Source organism: Grammomys surdaster, unplaced genomic scaffold (genome assembly GCF_004785775.1).
Source record: "Grammomys surdaster isolate TR1022 unplaced genomic scaffold, NIH_TR_1.0 166, whole genome shotgun sequence".
Classification (NCBI taxonomy): domain Eukaryota; kingdom Metazoa; phylum Chordata; class Mammalia; order Rodentia; family Muridae; genus Grammomys; species Grammomys surdaster.
The window spans coordinates 6,616,601-6,637,108 of record NW_021604614.1 but is presented as its reverse complement, the minus strand read 5'-3'; the positions used below and the strand labels follow the sequence as shown (position 1 = coordinate 6,637,108).

Sequence of the window (20,508 nt, the reverse complement as noted above, 5' to 3'; positions counted from 1 at the left end):
TAACAGCAGGCTATGGCTGGAGACAGCTCAGTGCTTAAGAGCTCACTTTCCACACGACCTGAGTTCAATTTCTAGCACCCACATTGGGCTCACAGCTATAACTCCAGCTCTTGGCTGTCCTGGAGCATGCTGGAAACTAGGCTGGCCTTAGATCTGTCTGCTCCAGTGCTGGGATTAAAGGTCTTTGACTAAGACCCTCAAATCACAAACCAAACCTGTAACTCCCCGCGCCCATCTCAGTTTTTGATGGTTAGTACCACCATCTGGACAGGATGCAAAAATCACAGTGGGAACAGACCTCTGGTCACATCTGTGAGAGTCTCTAGATTGGGTTTTCTGTCTGGGCTGGGGTCCTGATAAAATAGAAAGGAAGAGAGGCATCTGCGCTCTTCTCTGCTTCCTGATGGCGAGGCAGCTGGCCATGCTGCCTTGCCATCCTGCTGCCATGTCTCTGCTGTGACCTCTCACACTGTGAGCTGAGGTAAAACCTTACCTTAAGATGTTTTTCTCAGGCATTTCATCACAGCAGTGAGAAAAGTACGAAATACAAAACCAGAGCAAAAAAGGAAGCTGTCTAGAAATGCAAGCCAGAGCTTAATAAAAATAAGTTTTATTGATTACATATAATTGTAACTATTCTAACATATAATTATAAACCTTTAAGAATTAGTATTAAATGACTTTATATATTTTCCCAAGAATAATCTAACTAAGTCAGTTGTGGTATCATGTTTGTTGAAAATTAAAAATTCAACCTCTCCCTAGTCATTATATATCCATTGGTAGGGAACCAGGTTTTCTCCATGCTCACACCCCAGACCTGGACTTCATTATGCAGAAACACCACCTCTTCCTTCCCAGCAAGCGTCCCCCCTTTGTTACAGACCCCTCTCCAATGATCTGTCATGGACTGACCCTACCTTCTTATCCACCAACGCTGTCTCTGGTCTTCCCTTTGGAACTAGAAAGGCATACACAGCAGTGAAGAGCGGTCTGGACTCTGTATTTTGCGTTATTTTTCATTTTTGCTGGAAACCCCAGCTGACAACAAAAATACCCAGGTACCTGGGCAAATGTTTTAACACAAGATGGAAAGTGGCACATCACTTGAGCAGGGCTCTTGGCAGGTCACAGAAAAGAGCTGCTCCTGCTGCTGTCAGGAACAAGTGTCCGCGGTCGTGCTGCAGCTGAGAAGCTGGGCGGTGTCATTCAAACTTCTCATCTCCTTCCTCCACGTCCTTCAGACTGAGCACTTCCAGAGAACCCTTGCCTTTGGTTTCCTTTTTTATTAGCTCATCAACTTCCCTGAAGCAGCCTGGGTCGATGAGGCATACCTGGAATGAGTAACACACAGAATAAATCAAGTCTTAAAGTTCAGGGCAGACCTCTGGCTGTGTACTAGGTGCTGCTCCCATGGTGGAGGCCAGGGCAGCAGACTGGCTCTGGAGCGCAGTCTTCATGCTAAGGATCTACTGTTGGACTTTGGAAAAGGCACTTACCCCTGAGACTCGCCTGGCCAGTGCTGCAGCTCACAGGGAGAACCAGCATTGCTTAGCATTAAGACCCTGAGTTCAGGGGCTGGAGAGATGGATCAGTGGTTAAGAGCACTGTCTGCTCTTCCAGAGGTCCTGAGTTCAATTCCCAGCAACCACATAGTGGCTCACAACCATCTGTAATGGGATCGGATGCCCTCTTCTGGTGTGTCTGAAGAGAGCCACGGTGTACTCATATACATTAAATAAATTAAAAAAAAAAAAAAAGACCCTGGGTTCAATCCCTAGCACCTTACTCCTTCCTAAGACATCCAGATTCTGTGTGTGTGTGTGTGTGTGTATATATATATAGGGGCTGTAGCAAACTATGGTCCTCTCCAGGATGAAATCTAGCATTAGTTTTATAGGTTACCTTACAGTCACCACCACCCGTGAAACAGACTGGAGAGACATACTGAGAAGCCATGGTAGGTTCTGCAAAGTGCAGATATTTACAGTGTGGGCAAGCTGTTTCTGTCTAGAGTAGTCACCCCCAGCATCAGATCCTTCCACTGCTAATGCGTTCTGGTAAAAAAGAAAGCTGGTAACTGCTAGTCTCAAATTGACTCTGGACCTGAACTCACGATCCTTCTGCCTCTCCCTCTGCAGTGCTGGGGTGACAGGTGTGCATACCTGGCTCCACTTTCACTCTTAGTTACCCCTTAAAAGAAGAGTCAGTGTCAAATATATCCTATTATTTTGAAGAAAATGAATATGGCCAACACAATTCTCTTATGAATGCTTTGACAAAGAGGCAAATAAGAAAACCATGTGACTGCTTAATGCACTATCCTATTTATACCTGGACATGTTAGCCTAGCCACACCTTGTAAATATCATTCCATGGTTTAAATGTGAAATGTCCCTAGCAGACTCACGTGTTCTTAGTTTTATCTCTGGCTGCTGGTGCTATTTTGCCCCTTCTGGGAATGTTGGTGGCTGAGCTGTCCATGGAGGCAGTGGATGGATCTCAGGGGCCGGTCTGTAGGCTACACCTGCTCCTCAGTTCCCCTGTCTCCTCTCCTTCCTGTCCTGCCCAAGTGCACAAGGGCCAAGCAGTCGTGGACTGAACCCTCTCAGACTGAGCCAAAATAAACCTTACTTCTTTAATCTGTTCTCTCAAGTGTTTGGGTCACAGCTATGCAAATTTAATGAACACAGCATTTATGATCAGGAACGAGGCTACGCTGGTAGAAGGAAGCCAAGAATAATGTGTGAAAGTCATAATCCCGGGATCCCCACCCCCATCATCTTACGATCTCCAGCTGCTGGCTGTAGTCCTCGCTCTCCACGACCTTCATCAGAGGCTTTAGCTTTTCCTTCAGCTTCTTCCCTTCGTTCACCGGCAGGATAAAGCGCAGTCGCATGTGCGCCCGCTCTATCTTCATCTTCTCTTTCAGCTGCTTTATCACTTCCAGAGCCTTTCAAGACATAACGAGGAGCGCTTGTTATGTAGATTTTGTGCTGCACTCACTCACATGTCCCACACGAACAAAGCAGTTTCCACATAGCTGCCGTATGCCAATGGCTTCATGGCCAAGATACAAGCAATCCTAGAAAAATGAGATATGGAGCTGGAGGGATGGCTCAAGCTGTTAAGAGCACCGACTGCTCTTCCAGCGGTCCCGAGTTCAATTCCCAGCAACCACATAGTGGCCCATAGCCATCTGTAATGGGATCTGGTGCCCTCTTCTGGTGTGTCTGAAGAGAGCAATGGTATACTCATATACATAAAAAATAAATAAGTCTTTAAAAAAAAAAACAGAAAAATGAGATAGTGTTTTTTTTTTAAAAAAAAAAAAAAAAAAAAAAAATTTTTTTTTTTTTTTTTTTTTTTTTTTGCTTTGGAAGAAAGCACTGTCAAAGGCTGGGAATCAGTTCAGTGGTAAAGCACTTACCTAGCATGCATGAGGACTCGGGCTTAGCGCTCCAAAAGCCAGAAAATGTGTGAGGTGGGAATTATGTATCTTTGCAAACGTAAGTGATCTTCTCTAGAACAGACAAAATGTCTTTTTGTTGGCCTCACCAAGTTTTAAGCCATGAACTTGGAGGACCGGAGCCCATAGCTGAGCTCACAGTAATTCTAGAACAGTGGGGAGACCAGAGGCATGTTCCTTGGGAAAATGGACCCGAGCATCCCACAAGTCGTCCAGCAATGACCTTCCCACTGTGTGTACACCTCTGCCTAGAAACCGTCACTGGGTAGATAAGACAGACTCAGTGGCTTCCTTGAAAGCCTAATAAATAGCCATTCAGCGTGTCAGGATGCCTAACGATTTGAGAGCTTCTGAGTTTAGATGTAACTGCCAATACACATTTAAATTCTGACAGGCCTTTGTGTTGGCACCTCAGGCACTGACCCGCAGGAAGCATTACTGGGGTTACGGGTGCAGAAGCAAAGGATCCAATTCGGATTCTTATTGAGGTTCTGGATATCCAAATTTAGGTCTGCATTCTTGTGTAAAAAGTGCTCTTATGTCCTGAACCATCTCCCCAGGCCTTTAAGATAAAGTTTCTCATGCAGTTCACGCTTGCCTCAAACTCATTATGTAGTGAAGGATGACATTTTGCCTCCATCTCCCTCATGATGAAGGTACCAGCATTACAACTTGAAAAGGTTGTAAGCTCTGTGAGTACTATAGAGCTGAATATTGTAAAAAAAAAAAAAAACCTAACCAACCAAACAAACAAAAAAACAGTGACTTTGTTTTCTGAGACAGGGTCTCAGCCTTGCAAGTGTTTGAAATCCAGGCATGTAGTTGAGCTGTATGAAATATGTTCATAAACAGAAATAGGGAAAGTGTTCATGTGACTCAAAGTCCAAGCTTTGTCTTTAAAGGTTTGAGCTGGACAGGAAGTAAGAGTTCTGCGTGTGTTTGTGTCCCATCATACGGAGGGGCAGCAGCTAAAGAGTGTGGCTCAGCTGGGACAGTGCTTGCCCAGAATGTTCAAGTCCCTGCTACTAACCACCAGCACAGCCAGGCAGACTATGAGTGTGTGCTTCTGATCCCAGCACCGGAGACGGGAAGGCCGGAGCGTCAGATATTTCCATGGCCCTAGGTTCTGAAGACAACAAGGAACCCTACCTGCTGTTTTGTGCTTTTGTTGGGTTTGACGGAGTAGTGGATGTCCTTCATGGCTCTCTCGATGAGGATAACGGTGTAGGGTCTCTTTGTTTCCGGGTTCACACACTTGTCTGCCACAATGGTGGCAATGTCCCTAAACATCTGTTCCAGCTGTGTGTGCCGTTCTTTATCTGACACTTGAACTTCTCCTTTAGTCAAAATCTAAAGATGGCAGAACACACAGAAAGCCCTCATCAGTTCTAGTTATCTCTCTCTACTGAATAGAATTAGTTAGCAGGGAGGAAAGGAAGTATCACCCACTGTAGCTGCTGCTGAACCACATGCTGCCTAAACCCAGCACTGGATTATAAGGAGTTAGGTGAGCCCGTTTACTAAGGGCCAGGGAGAAAGTCCATTTAGAGCAGCAGTCCTCAGCCCTCAGGGTCATGACCCCTTTGGGAGGTACATATCAGATATCCCACATATCAAATATTTATATTACCATTCCTAACAGTAGCACAATTACAGTTATGAAGTAGCAACAACATAATTTTATGGTTGGGGGGTCACACCACCACATGAGGGACTGTGTTAAAGGGTGGCAACAACAGGAAGATTAGTGTTAGCGAATACCTAGCATACTAAAGGCCCTGGGTTCGATTCTCAGAACCACCACAGAACACCCCCCCTACCCGGCCCAAAAAAAAAACCAAAACAACAAAACTAAAAACTCCATAAGCATATGTGGTGGTATACAATTTTTATCCCAGCACTTGGGACTGGAGAGAAGGCATAGTGGCAAAGGGAGCTTGCTGTACTTCCTGAGGACTGGAGTTCAATTCCCAGCACCCAGAACACGGAGCTAACAAATGCTTCTAACTCTGGGTCCAGGGGAAATCGGTTTTAGTGTTGTGGTCATTTTCTAGTCTCTCAGGCACCTTGAACCAATTTGCATACCTGTGCATACATATAAAATAAAAAAAAGTTGGGCATGGTGGTATGCGTCTTTAACTACAGAACTCAGGAGGCAGAGGCAAGTGGATCTTTGTGAGTTCAAGGCCAGCTTGGTCTACACAGTGAGTTTTGGGCCAGCCAGAGCTACATAGTGATATACTGTCTGATGTGTGTGTCTTCTCCCCGCCCCCATATCTCCCACTTAATCTTAGAGCAGAGGGGGGAGGAACCAAAAAAACCCCACAACACTGTTTTATGTAAGGAGACTCAGGGTGTGGTGGGAGCGGTGCTAAAAACTTCTATCCTAGAATATCTGTCCCTAGATGAAAAGTGGGGATTCTCAGGGAAGTGTGTGTCATCTGCAGGCTCATTTCAGTCTTTGCAGGATTAGCTTCCCAATTCTTATTCCAGAAAAATGACCATAGTAAGTTTCTTTTTCTTTCTGATAGTATCTGGAGTCTTAATCACTGCAAGTTATAATGGATGTGGGTGAGGTGGCATGATGCTGGGGAAGCAGAAGTTCCATAGCAGCATGGCTAGCCACTGAGTTTGATGTCAGCTTGGGCTACATAGTGAGACTCTGTCTCAAAAAAAACCCCACAACAACAAAACACAGTGGTCCTGATGTTGCCTGTCATCATGAGAATTTGTTATGTTGCACCTGGCAGGACCTACCTGCTTGCAGATTTCAGTCTGGTCATCTGTCCCAAATGCACTGAGGAGGTCTTCCTTCTTGGCAACCTGACCTTTGGAAACATTTACAAACACTGAATGGGTCTGCAGAACTTCATCAAGGTCTTTTTCCCTTGAAAGGGCAGGAGAGAAAGTCCTACGTGAATCCACTGGACAGCTGAAAATCCACTCACATTTAAACACAAGATGCCAACAACATAAACGGCCAGTGCTGCGAGCTGGGTGTGATGTGCACACCCGTAATCCATCATTTAGGAGGTAGAGGCAGGGAAATAAGGGAGTTTAAGGCTAGCCTCAACAACAGCCAAAAAAACCCTAAAGGAAAAAAGGAGAAATCACACACACACACACACACACACACACACACACACACTATTTAGTCTCTCTCCCTTGTGACTACCTGCGCAGGACCAATCGAAAACTCAAGACAGTATCTGTCCACTTCACCACGGAGGGAAAAAAAACACGTCATTGTTTTATGTAAGGAAACTCAGGGTGTGGTGGGGAGTGGTGCGTCCATCCTGGAATATCTGTCCCTAGATGGCAGTAGCGAAGTCTCTACGCACTTTGGGAAACTGGGGATTCTGAGGTGTGTGAGACATTTGCTGTACTAGTTTCAGTATTTGCAGGTGTAGGATTAGCTTCCCGATTATTATCCCTGGAAAACGGCAACAATGTTTCTTTTCTTTGTGATAGCATTTGGAGTACTGGATTCCTGTCTTAATCATTAATCCAAGAGGCCTCTGCAATTTCGAGTCCTCTTGACTGCAGCTTTGTTTTATTAGGACAGGGTGACACTCACACACGCGCACGCACACACACGTTTCAGGCTGGCCCGGAACTCGCAGCAATCCTCCTGCCTCAGTCTCTGGAGCGCTGGGATTACAGGCCTAGGCCATCAGTTCCACCCGGCTCTGACAGAGTTTGTAATTGGCAGTTTTTACGACACCAACAAAATCCCAAACTAGAACCCAATCCGAACCAGGCAAACCAGGCCTGAGAGGGACCCGTGACTCTCAAGAGCCGGGGTTAGGGAGGCCATGCCTCGGGGTGGCCCGTCCGCTGAACTCTGGGCACAGGATCACTCACACGCCACTCCGCCAGCCGACGACCTTGTTTTTATAGCAGGCGATTTCGAAGCGCTTCCCTCCCCGCTTCATCCGCACCACGGCCACATTGGTCAGTCGGATCTGGTTGGTGGGGGTAAAGATCGACATGGTGGCTGCTCACAGATCTCGAGCTCGCGGGGACTCTAAGTGCTCGGCTGAAACGACCCTACGGCACGCGAACCCTTAACGCCCAAGGAGTGCGCGTCTCTTCCGGGACCTACACCGGCAGTAGCCACTACGCACTCGACTGCGCTACTGCGCATGCGTCGAGTGGCGCACTAGCCGGCAGAAGAAAGCAACTACGCCTGCGCGATGACTTTATGTCCTCTAGCTCCGCCCTCAAAGGAAGGCGGTCCGTTCGGTGGTGACGTCATTTACAAGCGCCAGTTATGCCCATCGGCTGGTGAGTGATGTTTGTTGTCCCGGTGGAAACATGGTGTTCTGGTTGAATAGTTCTGCAGAGTTCAGAGACTGCACTCATTTTAAACTTTTTAAGGAGAATTTAAGAGGCAAAAAAGGAGGTAAAAAAGTGTAAGGAGCTTCCATTTTGCTTCAGTAATTACCAACCTGTTTCCATTCTTATTCTTTCCTCCCTCTTAATTGTATTATTTTACAGCAAATTACCCTGTCGGATGGCCATCGCCTGTAACACCAGAATTTGGCAGGTATAGACAGGATATCTAGAGTTCAAGGCCATCTTCACTAATACAAGAAGTCTGAGGCCAGTCTGGATTGCTTGAGAGCCTTTTTCATCATCGTCTTCAAAACAAATCATCATATGGTTTTATTCTTAAATTCTTAAGTGTGTATTCCGTTAGCAGACACCGGTCTAATGTGCACGTAACATTCTACTTTCCTAACCTAAACAATTCCTGTTACAGTCGATTTGTTTTAGTTAAAATACAAATAAGGCCACCCACTACACATCTAGACAGCATACTGTAGTCATTGTAGTTTTGGTTTGTTTTTTTGAAACAATGTCTCACTTTATAACCTAGGTTGATCTCTAACTCATGGGTAATCCAATTCTCATTTTGCCTCAGTCTCGAATATTGGTATTAGAAGTATGCGCTACTGCACGTAGCTGTCCTTAGTCTGTTTTGTTTGTTTGTTTGCTTGCTTTTTAGATCCCCCTTTCTTTCCCTTTCATTTAAAAATTCTCTTGGAGGAGCTGGGGAGATGGCTCAGTGGTTAAGAACACTGACTGTGCCGGGCAGTGGTGGCGCACGCCTTTAATCCCAGCACTTGGGAGGCAGAGGCAGGCGGATTTCTGAGTTCGAGGTCAGCCTGGTCTACAGAGTGAGTTCCAGGACAGCCAGGACCACACAGAGAAACCCTGTCTCGAAAAACCTTAAAACAAAACAAAACAAAACAAAACACTGACTGTACTACCAGCGGTCCTGAGTTCAATTCCTAGCAACCACGTGGTGGCTCACAACCATCTGCGATGAAATCTGACACCCTCTTGTGGTGTGTCTGAAGACAGCTACTCTCTCTCTCTCTCTCTGTGTGTGTGTGTGTGTGTATGTATATGTATGTGTGTATATATATATATATATATATATATATATATATATATATATATATATTCTCTTGGCCTATGCACCTGAGAGTCAGGGGCAGGCTAACTGCGTTTGTAAATTCGAAGCCATTTTGTTTTACATAGGCAAATTACAGACCATCCAGAGCTACACAGCAAGACTCTAAATAGTAGCTATCCTGAATCTCGTGATCATTCTGTTTTTGCCTCAAGAGCGCTGAAATTACAGACCTATATCACCAAGCTGAATTCGTTTCTTTCATTTATTTATTTATTGAGACAAGGTCTCTTATAGCCCTGGCATACGTATGTCATGGAGCTCATTACGCGGACTAAGCTGTCCTCGGACTAGGAACTCCCAGAGATCCGTCTGCCTGTGCCTCTGGAGTGCAAGGTTAACGGTCTGCACCGTGCTGGCTGTCATTCATTTCTTGATAGTACTGTCCTCTGTCCCGCCCTTTCCCCTTCTGAGCCAATCCCAGTGGAGCCGGAAGTATGCTTGCTTTCGCATCTCGCTCTCTAGACGGAGCTTCCCACAGGCCCGCCCCTTTCCACTCGGAGCCAATCCGAGAAGTACAGGAAGTGCCCTAGCATCTTTCCCAGGGTTACGATCCCAGGCTTCTCTCTGGTCCTGCCTCTTTTCTATTTGAGCCTATCAGAGAGGAGGTTGGAGCTTCCGCTAGCTCTGTCGTCTTCTTCTGGGTCCGCCTCTGTCTCCTGTGGCCAATGCGGGCGGGCCTGCCGGCAGCATTGCTTCCCTGGCTCTGTAAACCCTACTCTGCTGATCGCAGTCCCGCGCTTTCTGCGTTTGCTGGCGACTTGCGGGGCTCGGGCTCCGCGGAGGATGGGTGAGGCCGGGCTGGCCAGGGTCTCGGACAGGCAGGAGGAAACAACTTCCCTCCGCACATAGGGCCGTAGATTGCTGAGCTTGATGTTTTACTTTTTGTTTTTACTGCATCTTATTTTTCCTTCTTCCTTCGTTTTCTTTCCTTTTTTGTTTTTCTTTTGAAAGGGCCGTATTTTGTATCCCAGGTTAACTCAGAACTCACTGTGTAGCTCAGGAAAATTTGGGACTCACCATGTAGCCCAGGTGTGGAACTCAACTTGTGTAGCAACTGGTTCGGCGTTCAGTGTGTAGCTGAGGCTTCCTTGGAACTCACTACTCTGGCGGAATAGGAAATTGCTATGTAGTCTAAGCTGGCCTGAAGCTCGGATGTAGCGCAGGTTAGCCTTAAAAATTAACGGCGTTCCTCCTACCTCAGCCTACTGAACGCACATATAAGTAGGAGGCTGTTGCTCCAGGGGGGCAGGACCATGCTGCTCTTAACTAGGTTTTTCCCTTTCTTAGGCTAAGGGATACGTTTTGATGGAAACTGGCCTAAACCTCAGGGGCGGGTAGTGGTGGTGGTGGGTAACTACTTATGCACATGGTTTGGGACTGCTGGGTCTATTGAACAGCACCTGTAAACAGTACATTTCAGATTTCTAGTCCTTTAGAAAAAAAAATCTTTTAAGCTTCTGTGTTTAAGGCTCCTATTGAAAACAAGTCAAGCGTGGCCTGGAGAAATTGCTCAGTGGTTAAGATCACTTGCTCCCTTTCCAGAGGACTGGGGCTTACCTTTGGCCTCCAAGGTTCATCATGCCTCCATGTAACTGAGAGTAATACAAACGAATCTTTTTAATGGTGGCACTGTGCACATACATGCCTACAAGTAATACAAATAGACGTGTTTTAACGGTGGTACATGCCTTTACTCCCAGCACTTGGAAGGCAGAGGCAGGTGGCCAGCCTGGTCTTCCTAGTGAGTTCCAGGACAGCCATAGCTATATAGAGAGGCTCTCTGTCATAAAACAAATAACAAGGACAGCAACAACAAGAAGAGTCAGTCATGGCGCTATTTGTACACAGAGGCAGGAGCATTAAGTTTGAGGGTGGCCTGGTCTCCAAAATGACACTTTGTTGCAACCAAACCATGGATCCAGCCATCTACGTTTCTTCTTAGATTATCGACTATGAAGTTTGCTTATACTTCTTTTTTTTGGTTTGGTTTTTTCGAGACAGGGTTTCTCTGTGTAGCCCTGGCTGTCCTGGAACTCACTCTGTAGACCAGGCTAGCCTTGACCTCTCGAACTCAGAAATCCGCCTGCCTCTGCCTCCCAAGTGCTGGAATTAAAGGTGTGCACCACCACCGCCTGGCAATTTGCTTACAATTCTTAAAACATCAGTGGGCATCTTTGTGTGTGGCTGCCTGTGTTCCATCTGTGTGGTTTTGAACTCAGGTCCTCCTCTGGATGTGTGGGACTTCTCCTCGCCTCTGCTGTCGCTATGGATGAACAGGTTCTACATATACATGGGCTGTGCCCTGGGAGTTACCCTTTGGATCTGTGTCCAGATCATCGTCAGGAAGCAGGTAAGTGGGGTAGTTTTTTTTTCCTCTCTCAACCTCTCCCTGTAAAAGATTTTATTTTTAATTAGGGGCCCATGTGTGGGTATGTCTACAGTGCCTGTGGAGGCTAGAAGAGGATGTTGGATCTTCTGGAGTAGGAGTTATAGGTGGTTGTAACTGGTTTGGGTACTGGGAACAGTTGAGTGTGTGCTCTCTACTGCTGAGTTGTGTCTTTGCCACCTCATCTAATTTTGTGATGGAGTCCCGTTTAACCGGGAGTTTGCTGATGGGGCCATGGTGGCTGGCTAGTGAACCTGCACACCTCCTTTTTTTTTTTTTTTGTCTCCCCAGCACTGGGATTTACAGGTATGTGTCACCACACCTAGCTTTTTATGTGGGTGGTGGGGTTTGAACTTGGGTCCTCAGTGTGTGTGTGCAATTGATGGGTCTGTACTGGGTGATCCACCTCCCTTTCCATCTTTGTTTTTATCTAAGAAATATTTTACATGTGTGAGTCTTTTGCCCACATGTAAGTCTGTGCCCTTGGAGGTCAAAGAGGGTGTTGGGTCTTTTGGAATTGGAGTTACAGATGCTTGTGAACCCCCTGGGGAGCTGGGAACTGAACTCAGGTCCTCAGTGAGAACAAGTGCTTTTAACTTTAAGCTGTCTTTCCAGCACCTGCCTCCATCTTTCTTTTTCCAAAAGAAAGACAAAATTTTCAAAGCTTTTAATAAAACCACAGAAAAGCTAAAAAGGAACCTTTAGAGTTTTTATTTTGTTTTTTAAAGATTTATTTTATGTATATGAGTACACTGTTGCTGTCTTTAGACACACCAGAATAGGGCATCAGACCCCATTAGAGATGGTTGTAAGCCACCATGTGGGTGCTGGGAATTGAACTCAGGACCTCTGGAAGAGCAGTCAGTGCTCTTAACTGCTGAACCATCTCGCCAGCCTGAGTTCTTTTTTTTTTGGTTTTTCGAGACAGGGTTTCTCTGTGTAGTTCTGGCTGCCCTGGAACTCACTCTAGACCAGGCTGGCCTCGAACTCAGAAATCTGCCTGCCTCTGCCTCCCAAGTGCTGGGATTAAAGGCGTGCGCCACCACCGCCCGGCTTCCCTTAAGATTTTAAAGACTATGTTATAATGGCCTAAGTTAGAATCAAGAAGAGTTTTATAATGGAATTTTAACCTACAAAGAGAAAAATACCCAGGTGTGGTAGTGCATGCCTTTAATCCCAGGACTCAGGAAGCAGAGGCAGGGATCTCTGTGAGTTTGAGGTCAGCCTGGTCTATAGAGTGAGTTTTAGGACATACAGGGCTATATAGTGAGACCCTGCCTCAATTAAACAGAAAACCAAAACCAAAAAAAAAAAAAAAAAGATTAAAAATAAAGAGGTAGATGGATAGATAAACAGATAAATAAACATATGAGAAAAATAAAGCTGTTTTGCACCCTTCAGGGATTAGGATAGTCTTTCCTTTATACACTCGAAAGGTCAGAACACAGGAATGCACAGTTTGCCCACCATATCCTCGTGGTTTTTAGGATTAAGTCAAAAGAATAGAAAGTATTTGGTAACTGGACCGGGAGATGGTTTGGTGGGTTACAGCACTTGCTATGCAGACCTGACAGCCTGAGTCCAGTTCCCAGAATCCACATAAAAAGCTGGCTGTGGGCGTGGTGAGATGGCTCAGCAGTTAAGGGCATGTGTGCTCCTGCAGAGGACCCTGGCTCTGCTCCTACAGCCCATGTCAATGACTTACAACTACCTGTAACTCTAGTTCCAGGGAATCCAACACCCTCTTAAACCCTTGATGATCACTTTACTCACATGCACATATGCGAGAGCACACACATGCGCGCGCACACACACACACACACACACACACACACACACACACACACACACACAGAGTACCAGATGTCTTTACCAAACATGTACTGACTTCACTTCTCACCTGTTGTATGACATTTTCTAAGATACTGTTGCTGTTCACCCCAGGAGACGACTATGCCAGACTGAAGACATGTTTTCATTCAAGTCCCACTTTGTGAACCAGTCAGTTTACTGGGGTCGTTTCCAGTGGTAGTGGTGGTGGTGGTGGCCTACGTGTGTGTGAATACACACTCATGTGTCGTCCTCTGAGCATAACAGCTGTCTCTGTCAGAGCTGCTCTGACAGGAGATCAGGCTTGGTGACTGTTGACTGCCCCTCACAGGAGAAGGGGTGTCCAGTGACTCAGTTGAGACTCAGGTTGTTCCCCCAGTCTTGTTCCTCTTGGCCAGGTGTATGTAATTCTGTTCTAATCCCGTGTGGCCTTTTGGTCTTAAAGGTGCTAGAGTCTGTAGAACGTGGGAGGTTACCTGAGCAGTGGACTCCATCTCTGTAACTCTAGGGAAGCCATCCTCCATTCTGGGGTAGGATTTTTAAGGTGATGCAGCTGCTTTCAGGTTGCCCAGGTTGGGCTTGGATGGAATGGTGGAATGTTTTGCTGTGAGAGTGCTCTAGGGAGGGGTAGACGTCGTGTACATCTCCCTAAAGAAAAAGGTCCTGTAGCTGTGTATGTCCGTCTATCCTGGAACCAGTCCTCCAGACATGCCAAGGGGAGGCTGCAGCTTTCCTCTGCAGGGAATGGGTGTCATACAGCTTGTACAAAGTGGGTCTTGCCTTTTGAGGACTCAGGCTAAGAGGATGAGCTGAGGTATACACCCAGAAAGATGAAGAGAATCACACACAAGGGCATTTAGGGGATTGGAGACAAGGTTTCTCTGTAGCTCTGGCTGTCCTGGATCTGTGTAGACCAGGCTGGTCTCAAACTCACAGATCCACCTGCCTCTGTCTGAGGTTGAGTCTTGATGGATTCTCTTCTGTTATTCATCTTGAAGGTCACTCGTTCCCAGGAGAAAAGTGTCCCAGGAGCTCCTGATAGCTCCCTGTCCCTTCAGAAGAAGCAGACACACGTGTCTGGAGTGAAGATTTTCTATGGATCCCAGACAGGCACCGCCAAGGTGAGCACTCTGCACCATGCCTCTTCTTTGTTTTGCCAGTGTTTAAAGAAAATTCCGGAAACCCTCTTTAGCAGTTAGCTTTGTCAGCCTTCTAGTCCCTTCCCCCTTCTCTCTTCATTCCTTTCTGGAATGGTGGATGGCTTCCTACTGTTGGGCCCAGTGTGTGTGGGTTCTGGTCTGGAAGGGCCCTGAAGCCCGTGTCTGCCTCTGGGGGATGCAGATTCTGCTGTGGTGATAGGACGTGGGTTTCAGGCACATCGAACATTGTGACATGACACTGTAATCTTACATGGAGGACCTCACAATCGAGGTAGAAGAAATTGTCCAGCACTCTGGTAATGAAGCAAGCTTGTTTTTTTTTTTTCCTTCTGCTTTTATAGCTGCCTTGGGGGTGCCTGTGGCTATCAGCTGTTGGCTGGATGTGCCAGGCACTAGAGAGAAGTGAATGATGGTGATGGTGTCAGGGATGGGTTCCGTCTCTGGCAAGTTCACACATCTAGTCAGTGCAGTCAGTGTGTTAGAGGCAGGGAAGGTAGATGTTAAAGTAGACTCGAACTGGGTGTGTGTGGACCAGACTCCCCTGGCGGCTCTTCTTGGATGCACGTGTTACTAGCTTGCTTCCCTGGAATGAGGGTCATGACTGTTGAGTGCTTTTTGTAAGGCTGCCTTGAAAAATTATTTTGTGTGCTGCTAGAGAGGGTTCTCCTGCCCTCCTGTGGACGTTGTGCAGAATAGCTGTTTTGTCCAAGACAGTCTCAGGTGGCCTGTTTGGAATAATACTTGTTATCGTCATTATTTGATTTAAAAAGTTTTATTTCTTAGTGTGTGTTTGAGCCTGTGTGTAGGAGAAATTGCAGGAGTCTGTTCTCTCCTTCTACCATGTGGCTTGAGGGAAGGGGAGACGGGTGTGTGTGGGGGCCGGGTAGGGGAGGCTTAAGCTCAGGGCATCAGGCTTGGCAGTTGAGCTTTACTCACTGAGCCGTGTCGCTGGTCTTGTAATTGTTACTTTAACGTTAGAAAAATTTATGTGGTGGATGTTTTGCCTGCATGTCTGTTGCATGCCTGGTGCCCTTGGGGGCCAGAAGAAGGGGTCAGATCCCCTGGGATTGGAGCTGGACAAGGATATGAACCTCCATGGATGTTGGGATTTGAACCTAGGTCCTCTGGAAGAACAGACTGCTCTTAACTGCTGAGCCATCTCTCCAGCCTGTCATTATTACTTTGTCAATGGGGGCAGAATTGGAGTTTATTCACAAACACTTTTATGTAGATTTTAAGCACGAGGGTTGAGGGAAAGCAGTTGCTTAGGAAGAGGGCAAGAAAGTAACAGCGAGGGCACGGACTCCTCAGAGAGAGTCACAGGAGTAATGCGGCTCATGCCAGCAGGAGTACGGCTCTGGCCACTTGCATTCTTGTGAGTTATTTAAGTTATCCCAAATGTGTGTATGTGCACCGCACACCACTGCACTCAACATGGAGCTCAGAGGACAGCCTGCTGGATGGAGTTGGCTCTCTTTTTTCTATGTGGGTCTTAGGGATCAAACTCAGGTCGTCATGCTTGGTGGCAAGAGCCTTAACTCACCCACTGAGCCGTGCGTGACACTGGCCTCATTCAGAGCCTTATAATAGTTTGTTTCAGACCAGCTTTCCTTTATTCCAGGCTGACTCTGTATAGTGGAGAATGACCTTTGCTGAGTGACTCTGAGGCTTTATCTTACATATTAATCATGTAGTAACTCCTGTTAATCGTTGGCCATTGGTGATTAAATTCTAGTCACATGGTTGCTTTTCCTGGCTGCCAGCTTTTGTCCTGAAGTCATCTAAGGGCTCTCTGGTGAGTCATGTCACTGGCCAGATAGTGAATTCAAGGGGTTTAGGAACTTTGGGCTGAGTAACAAGGGTCAACTACTTACATTTTTACACACACCCTGTGCTGACGTTCTCTGGATAATAACCTCGCCTGCTGTCCTTGCCCCGGCCTGTACCTCTCCTCTCTCTTTTCTTCCATGATGCTCATTGACTTTTGGAGGAGCATCTTCAGGACCAGAGCTTTGTCCGTTTTGTTTCCTTCTGTGTAATGTTGCCCAAAAGTGAGGCTGGCATGGTGAGTGCCCAGTCAGTGAAGTGGTCATAGCTAACAGTTAGGAGTTGTAGAGGCCAAGTCCTGGGACCGCCAAGTAGCAAAGACAGGGGTGTTTTTCTTGAGTGTCAACCTGCCTGGAAATTTGATAAGCATTTGGTCATGTGCTTTGGGAGAGCTGACAGGAACGTTACATGGGAGAGGGTAACTGCCTCCTGGTCTCTGACATCTGTGTATCTCCATGCGGTATAATTACTTGGTTTTCTGTCTCCTGCCTTCTCTCTTTGCTGTAGTTTTTATACCAGAGCTTCCCTGGGCCGTCAGACAAGACCTCAACTCCAGGGCCTCTTCCTGTCTGTCAACCAGCTTCTCATTTCCTGCCACCCAGCTGTGTTTGTGTGCATGTGCATACCCTAGCACATGTGTGTATTCTAGCACATGGGCATGTGGCAGCCGTGTACCGTTGTAGATGGCACAGGGTCCCTGTGCTCATAGCTCAGCACTTGGGAAAGCAGGAGCACACCATTGTCTCTTCAAAGGAAGAGATGTTTAACCTGCTTTCCATGTAGTTAATAGCCTCATGTGCTCTGTGCTGTCTATCTGTAGGGCCAGGCCACACCTGACACCCCTGCTCCCAGCACCCCCCACCCCCCCATTCCATTTATCTCAGACTTTTCCTCCCTAGCCTCTTACCTTGAGCATTTTTTCTCAGTCAATAGAACCCATCTTTAGGGAAGAGGTCACGTGTGCTTTGAAAAGAGGTTCAATGTAATCCTGTTGTAAGCTTTGTTGTACACACAGGACTGAGTTAAATATCATCAGGAAAGCTTTTTCCAAAATTGTGCTGTGCTGAAATATGCCTGGAATAAACTGCCCAGGATCAGGCTCAAGTACTTTGAGCTGGGACTGGCTACTGAATCATGTTCAATTGAATTGCCTTCGTGTCTTGCTTAGATTGACACTCTGCCAGCCCTGATGTTTGCAGAACCCCCCTACTACATCCAAGGTTGGGATATTGTTCTTCAGATACTATCTATCTTGTGTTTCTGATACAGGGTCTTTTGCTGGTGTGGGATTCTCCAAACAGGCTAGGCTGGCTGGTCTGTGAGACCCAGGGAGCCACCTGTCTCTGACTCCTGGATTCTGGGATTAAAAGTACATAACCAAGCCGGGCGGTGGTGGTGCACGCCTTTAATCCCAGCACTTGGGAGGCAGAGGCAGGTGGATTTCTGAGTTCGAGGCCAGCCTGGTCTACAGAGTGAGTTCCAGGACAGCCAGGGCTATACAGAGAAACCCTGTCTCGAAAAACCAAAAAAAAAAAAAAAAAAAAAAGTACATAACCATCTTGCCTGGTTTCAGCTTCTTTTTCTTTTTAAAATTTAAACATTTTTTATATTGTTTTTGTGCGTGTTAAGTGTGAGTCTGCATTCCAGAGTGCACAAGTCAAGGTCAGAAGACATACTTGGGTGTTTGTCCTCATTTTCCACTCTGTTTGAGACTGGGACTCTGTTGTTTAAGGCTGTGGACCCCAGGCTAGTTAGCCTACCAGCTTCTGGGGATTCTCCTGTCTCCATGCCCCGTCTTGTAGGAGCACTGGAATTCCAGTGTGTGCTGCTGTGTCTGGCTTTATGTAGATCTGAGGGTTCTGACGTCAGATCCTCATGTCTGTGTTAAAAGCACTTTACCCATTGAAGTATTTCCCCAGTCTAGCATAAAAAGATAAAATAATAAAAAATAAATAAATCTTTTATTATATTTATTCATTGTGTGTGTGTGCGTGTACACATACATGTGTATGGCGGTCAGAGAACTACTTGTGGGAGTTGGTTTTATCTTTCTACCATGTAAGCCCCAGGAATCCAACCTAGGTCATCGAGCATGGGGCCAAGTTGCCTTCCTCTGTGCACTGAGCTGTCTCTCCAGCCCCCAGCTTCTCTAGTTCCTTTTTTTTTTTAAAATAAATCATATTTATTTATTTATTTATTTATTTATTTATTTATTTCATATATGTGAGTCTGTTGTCTTCAGACACACCAGAAGAGGGCATCGGATCTCATTACAGATGGCTGTGAGCCACCATGTGGTTGCTGGGAATTGAACTCAGGACCTCTGGAAGAGCAGCCAGTGCTCCTAACCTCTGAGCCATCTCTCCAATCCCCAGCTTCTCTGTTTCCATTCTCAGCACAATTTTTCTATTCCTACTGGGGCAGAGCTCCAAAACCAGTGTGGGTTTAGTCCTGGGCACAGGATCATAGAGTGGGACCATGACTCCGCCTCAGCAGAGGAGAGGGGTCCCCTGTTGACAATGATGATACCCAAGATGAAGCCGCTGAGGAAGCACCCACCACAAGGGGCGCCCTGCTCCCTGCCAGCGGGAGCAGACAACAGCCGTGCTTTCCTTATTTGGCACACTTGAGAGTGTATTACCTTTTCTCTCTTTCTAGGGATTTGCAGCGCTTCTTGCCAAAGCTGTCACCTCTCTGAACCTGCCTGTGGCCATTATTAATTTGAAGGAATATGATCCAGATGACAATCTGATAGGAGAGGTTGGTAAATGGTTTTTATTATTATTATTATTATTTATTATTATTATTCAATTAAAACTCCCAAAATTGGGGCTGTAGAGATGACACATTAGTTAAAAGCTCCTGTGGCAGAGGAGGCAGGTTCAGTTCCCAGCACCCACATGGATGGCTCACAGCTGCTCATAATTCCAGCTCTGGGGATTGCGGTGCCCTCTTCTGGTCTCCTTGGGCACTTGCACTCATGTGCATGCTCACACACTCACATGCACACACATACACACACACAAACACACATACTTACAATTCAAATAAAGATTTAAAATTCAAATTTAGTTGACTACCTGTCCTGTGGGGAGGACAGAATCTCCAGAATAATTAAAAAAAAAATGGATGCTGAACCATTTCAGCTGGAAGCCTTTCTACTATGACTCAGGAACTTTTATTTGTCTGTTGTTTGAGTCAGGATCCTGCCCTGTGGCCCTGGCTTGACCTCAGGCTCACAGCTGTTGCCTCTACCTCCTGAGGTTCTGGGATTCCTGGTATACCACTGGGCTCTGCTCCAACGCCTGCATTCAAAAGATGGACTTCACTTACACAATATGTCTTTATTTTCTTGACTATCAGCATTTGCCTGCTTGTGTATAAGTGCTCCATGCGCACGCCTGGTGCCCATGGAGGCCAGAAGAGGGCTTTGTTGAATCCCCTGGAACTGGGGATTCTGATCCCCTGTGTGGGTTCTGGGAATAGAACCTGGGCTCTTGGTAAGAGCAGCAGATGTTCTGAATCACTGAGCCATCTCTCCACCCTTGCCTTGAATATCCCTGTGACCGGGCTTACTTCTGATATCCTTCTGACATCAACACTGCCTTATTCAGATCACTGGTAAAAACATCTGCGCCTTCCTGGTTGCTACATACACAGACGGCCGCCCTACAGAGAGTGCAGAGTGGTTCTGCAAGTGGTTAGAGGATGCAGCTAATGACTTCCGCTTTGGCAAAACTTACCTGAAGGGACTGCGATATGCGGTGTTTGGCCTGGGAGACTCTGCGTACCAGAGCCACTTCAACAAGGTGGGTATGTGGTGAGTTATAGGACTAGGTCCTTCCTTAACCAAAAGAGTGACAGACAGACAAGGTCTCACAAACATTATGTGTGAGAACTAACCTGTGAACTTTACTTTTGTTATTTCTTAATTTTTATTTCATGTGTATGTGTGTTTTGCCTACATGGTTATCTGTGCAACACTTGTGTGCCTGGTCTCTGCGGAGGTCAGAAGAAGGTGCAGGGTATCATGGAACCAGAATTTCAGACTTGTGATCTGCCATGTATGTGAGTGCTGGAAATTGCATGTACTGCAGAGCCATCTTTTCAGCCCCAATATAATAAATTATTACATTTAATGTTGTTTCTTCATGGTGCTGGTGATGGAACCTAGGGCCTGAACATGCTAAACAAGTACACTGCTGCTGAGCCACGCCCCCAGCCCCTCACTGGGGGATTCTAGGCAGGAGCTCTACCACTGGGCCACGCCCCCAGCCCCTCACTGGGGGATTCTAGGCAGGGGCTCTACCACTGAGCCACGCCCCCAGCCCCTCACTGGGGGATTCTAGGC

The 20,508-nt window shown here is 46.6% G+C and overlaps 2 protein-coding genes across 2 annotated transcripts in view; one reads left to right on the top strand and one right to left on the bottom strand.

Moving 5' to 3' along the window:
- Nucleotides 1-594: 594 nt before the first annotated feature.
- On the bottom strand, nucleotides 595-7,648 carry Sbds (SBDS ribosome maturation factor). The gene is made up of 5 exons (XM_028766002.1): nucleotides 7,334-7,648; nucleotides 6,227-6,356; nucleotides 4,619-4,819; nucleotides 2,789-2,953; nucleotides 595-1,334 (listed from the first exon to the last, which is right to left on the bottom strand). The coding sequence occupies exons 1-5, from the start codon at nucleotides 7,459-7,461 to the stop codon at nucleotides 1,206-1,208; spliced, it is 753 nt and encodes a 250-aa protein (XP_028621835.1). The 5' UTR covers nucleotides 7,462-7,648; the 3' UTR covers nucleotides 595-1,205.
- A 1,987-nt stretch (nucleotides 7,649-9,635) lies between these two features.
- Nucleotides 9,636-20,508, top strand: part of LOC114619990 (S-adenosyl-L-methionine-dependent tRNA 4-demethylwyosine synthase) — a 75,596-nt gene continuing 64,723 nt past the window's right edge. The window contains exons 1-5 of the mRNA XM_028765944.1: nucleotides 9,636-9,741; nucleotides 11,174-11,304; nucleotides 14,169-14,291; nucleotides 18,816-18,917; nucleotides 19,772-19,966. Coding sequence (XP_028621777.1) covers nucleotides 9,738-9,741; nucleotides 11,174-11,304; nucleotides 14,169-14,291; nucleotides 18,816-18,917; nucleotides 19,772-19,966 — 555 coding nt within the window. The 5' untranslated portion in view covers nucleotides 9,636-9,737. The remainder of the gene's footprint in view (nucleotides 9,742-11,173; nucleotides 11,305-14,168; nucleotides 14,292-18,815; nucleotides 18,918-19,771; nucleotides 19,967-20,508) is intronic.

Bases quoted from the DNA above. Each gene is read 5' to 3' on its own strand.
- Sbds (XM_028766002.1), bottom strand. From the start codon at position 7,461: ATGTCGATCTTTACCCCCACCAACCAGATCCGACTGACCAATGTGGCC. The intron at 2,954-4,618 runs GTAGGGTTCCTT...ATGTCTTGAAAG, and splicing joins ACAAAAGCACAAAACAGCAG to GCTCTGGAAGTGATAAAGCA. The intron at 1,335-2,788 runs GTAAGATGATGG...TACTCATTCCAG, and splicing joins ACAGCCAGCAGCTGGAGATC to GTATGCCTCATCGACCCAGG.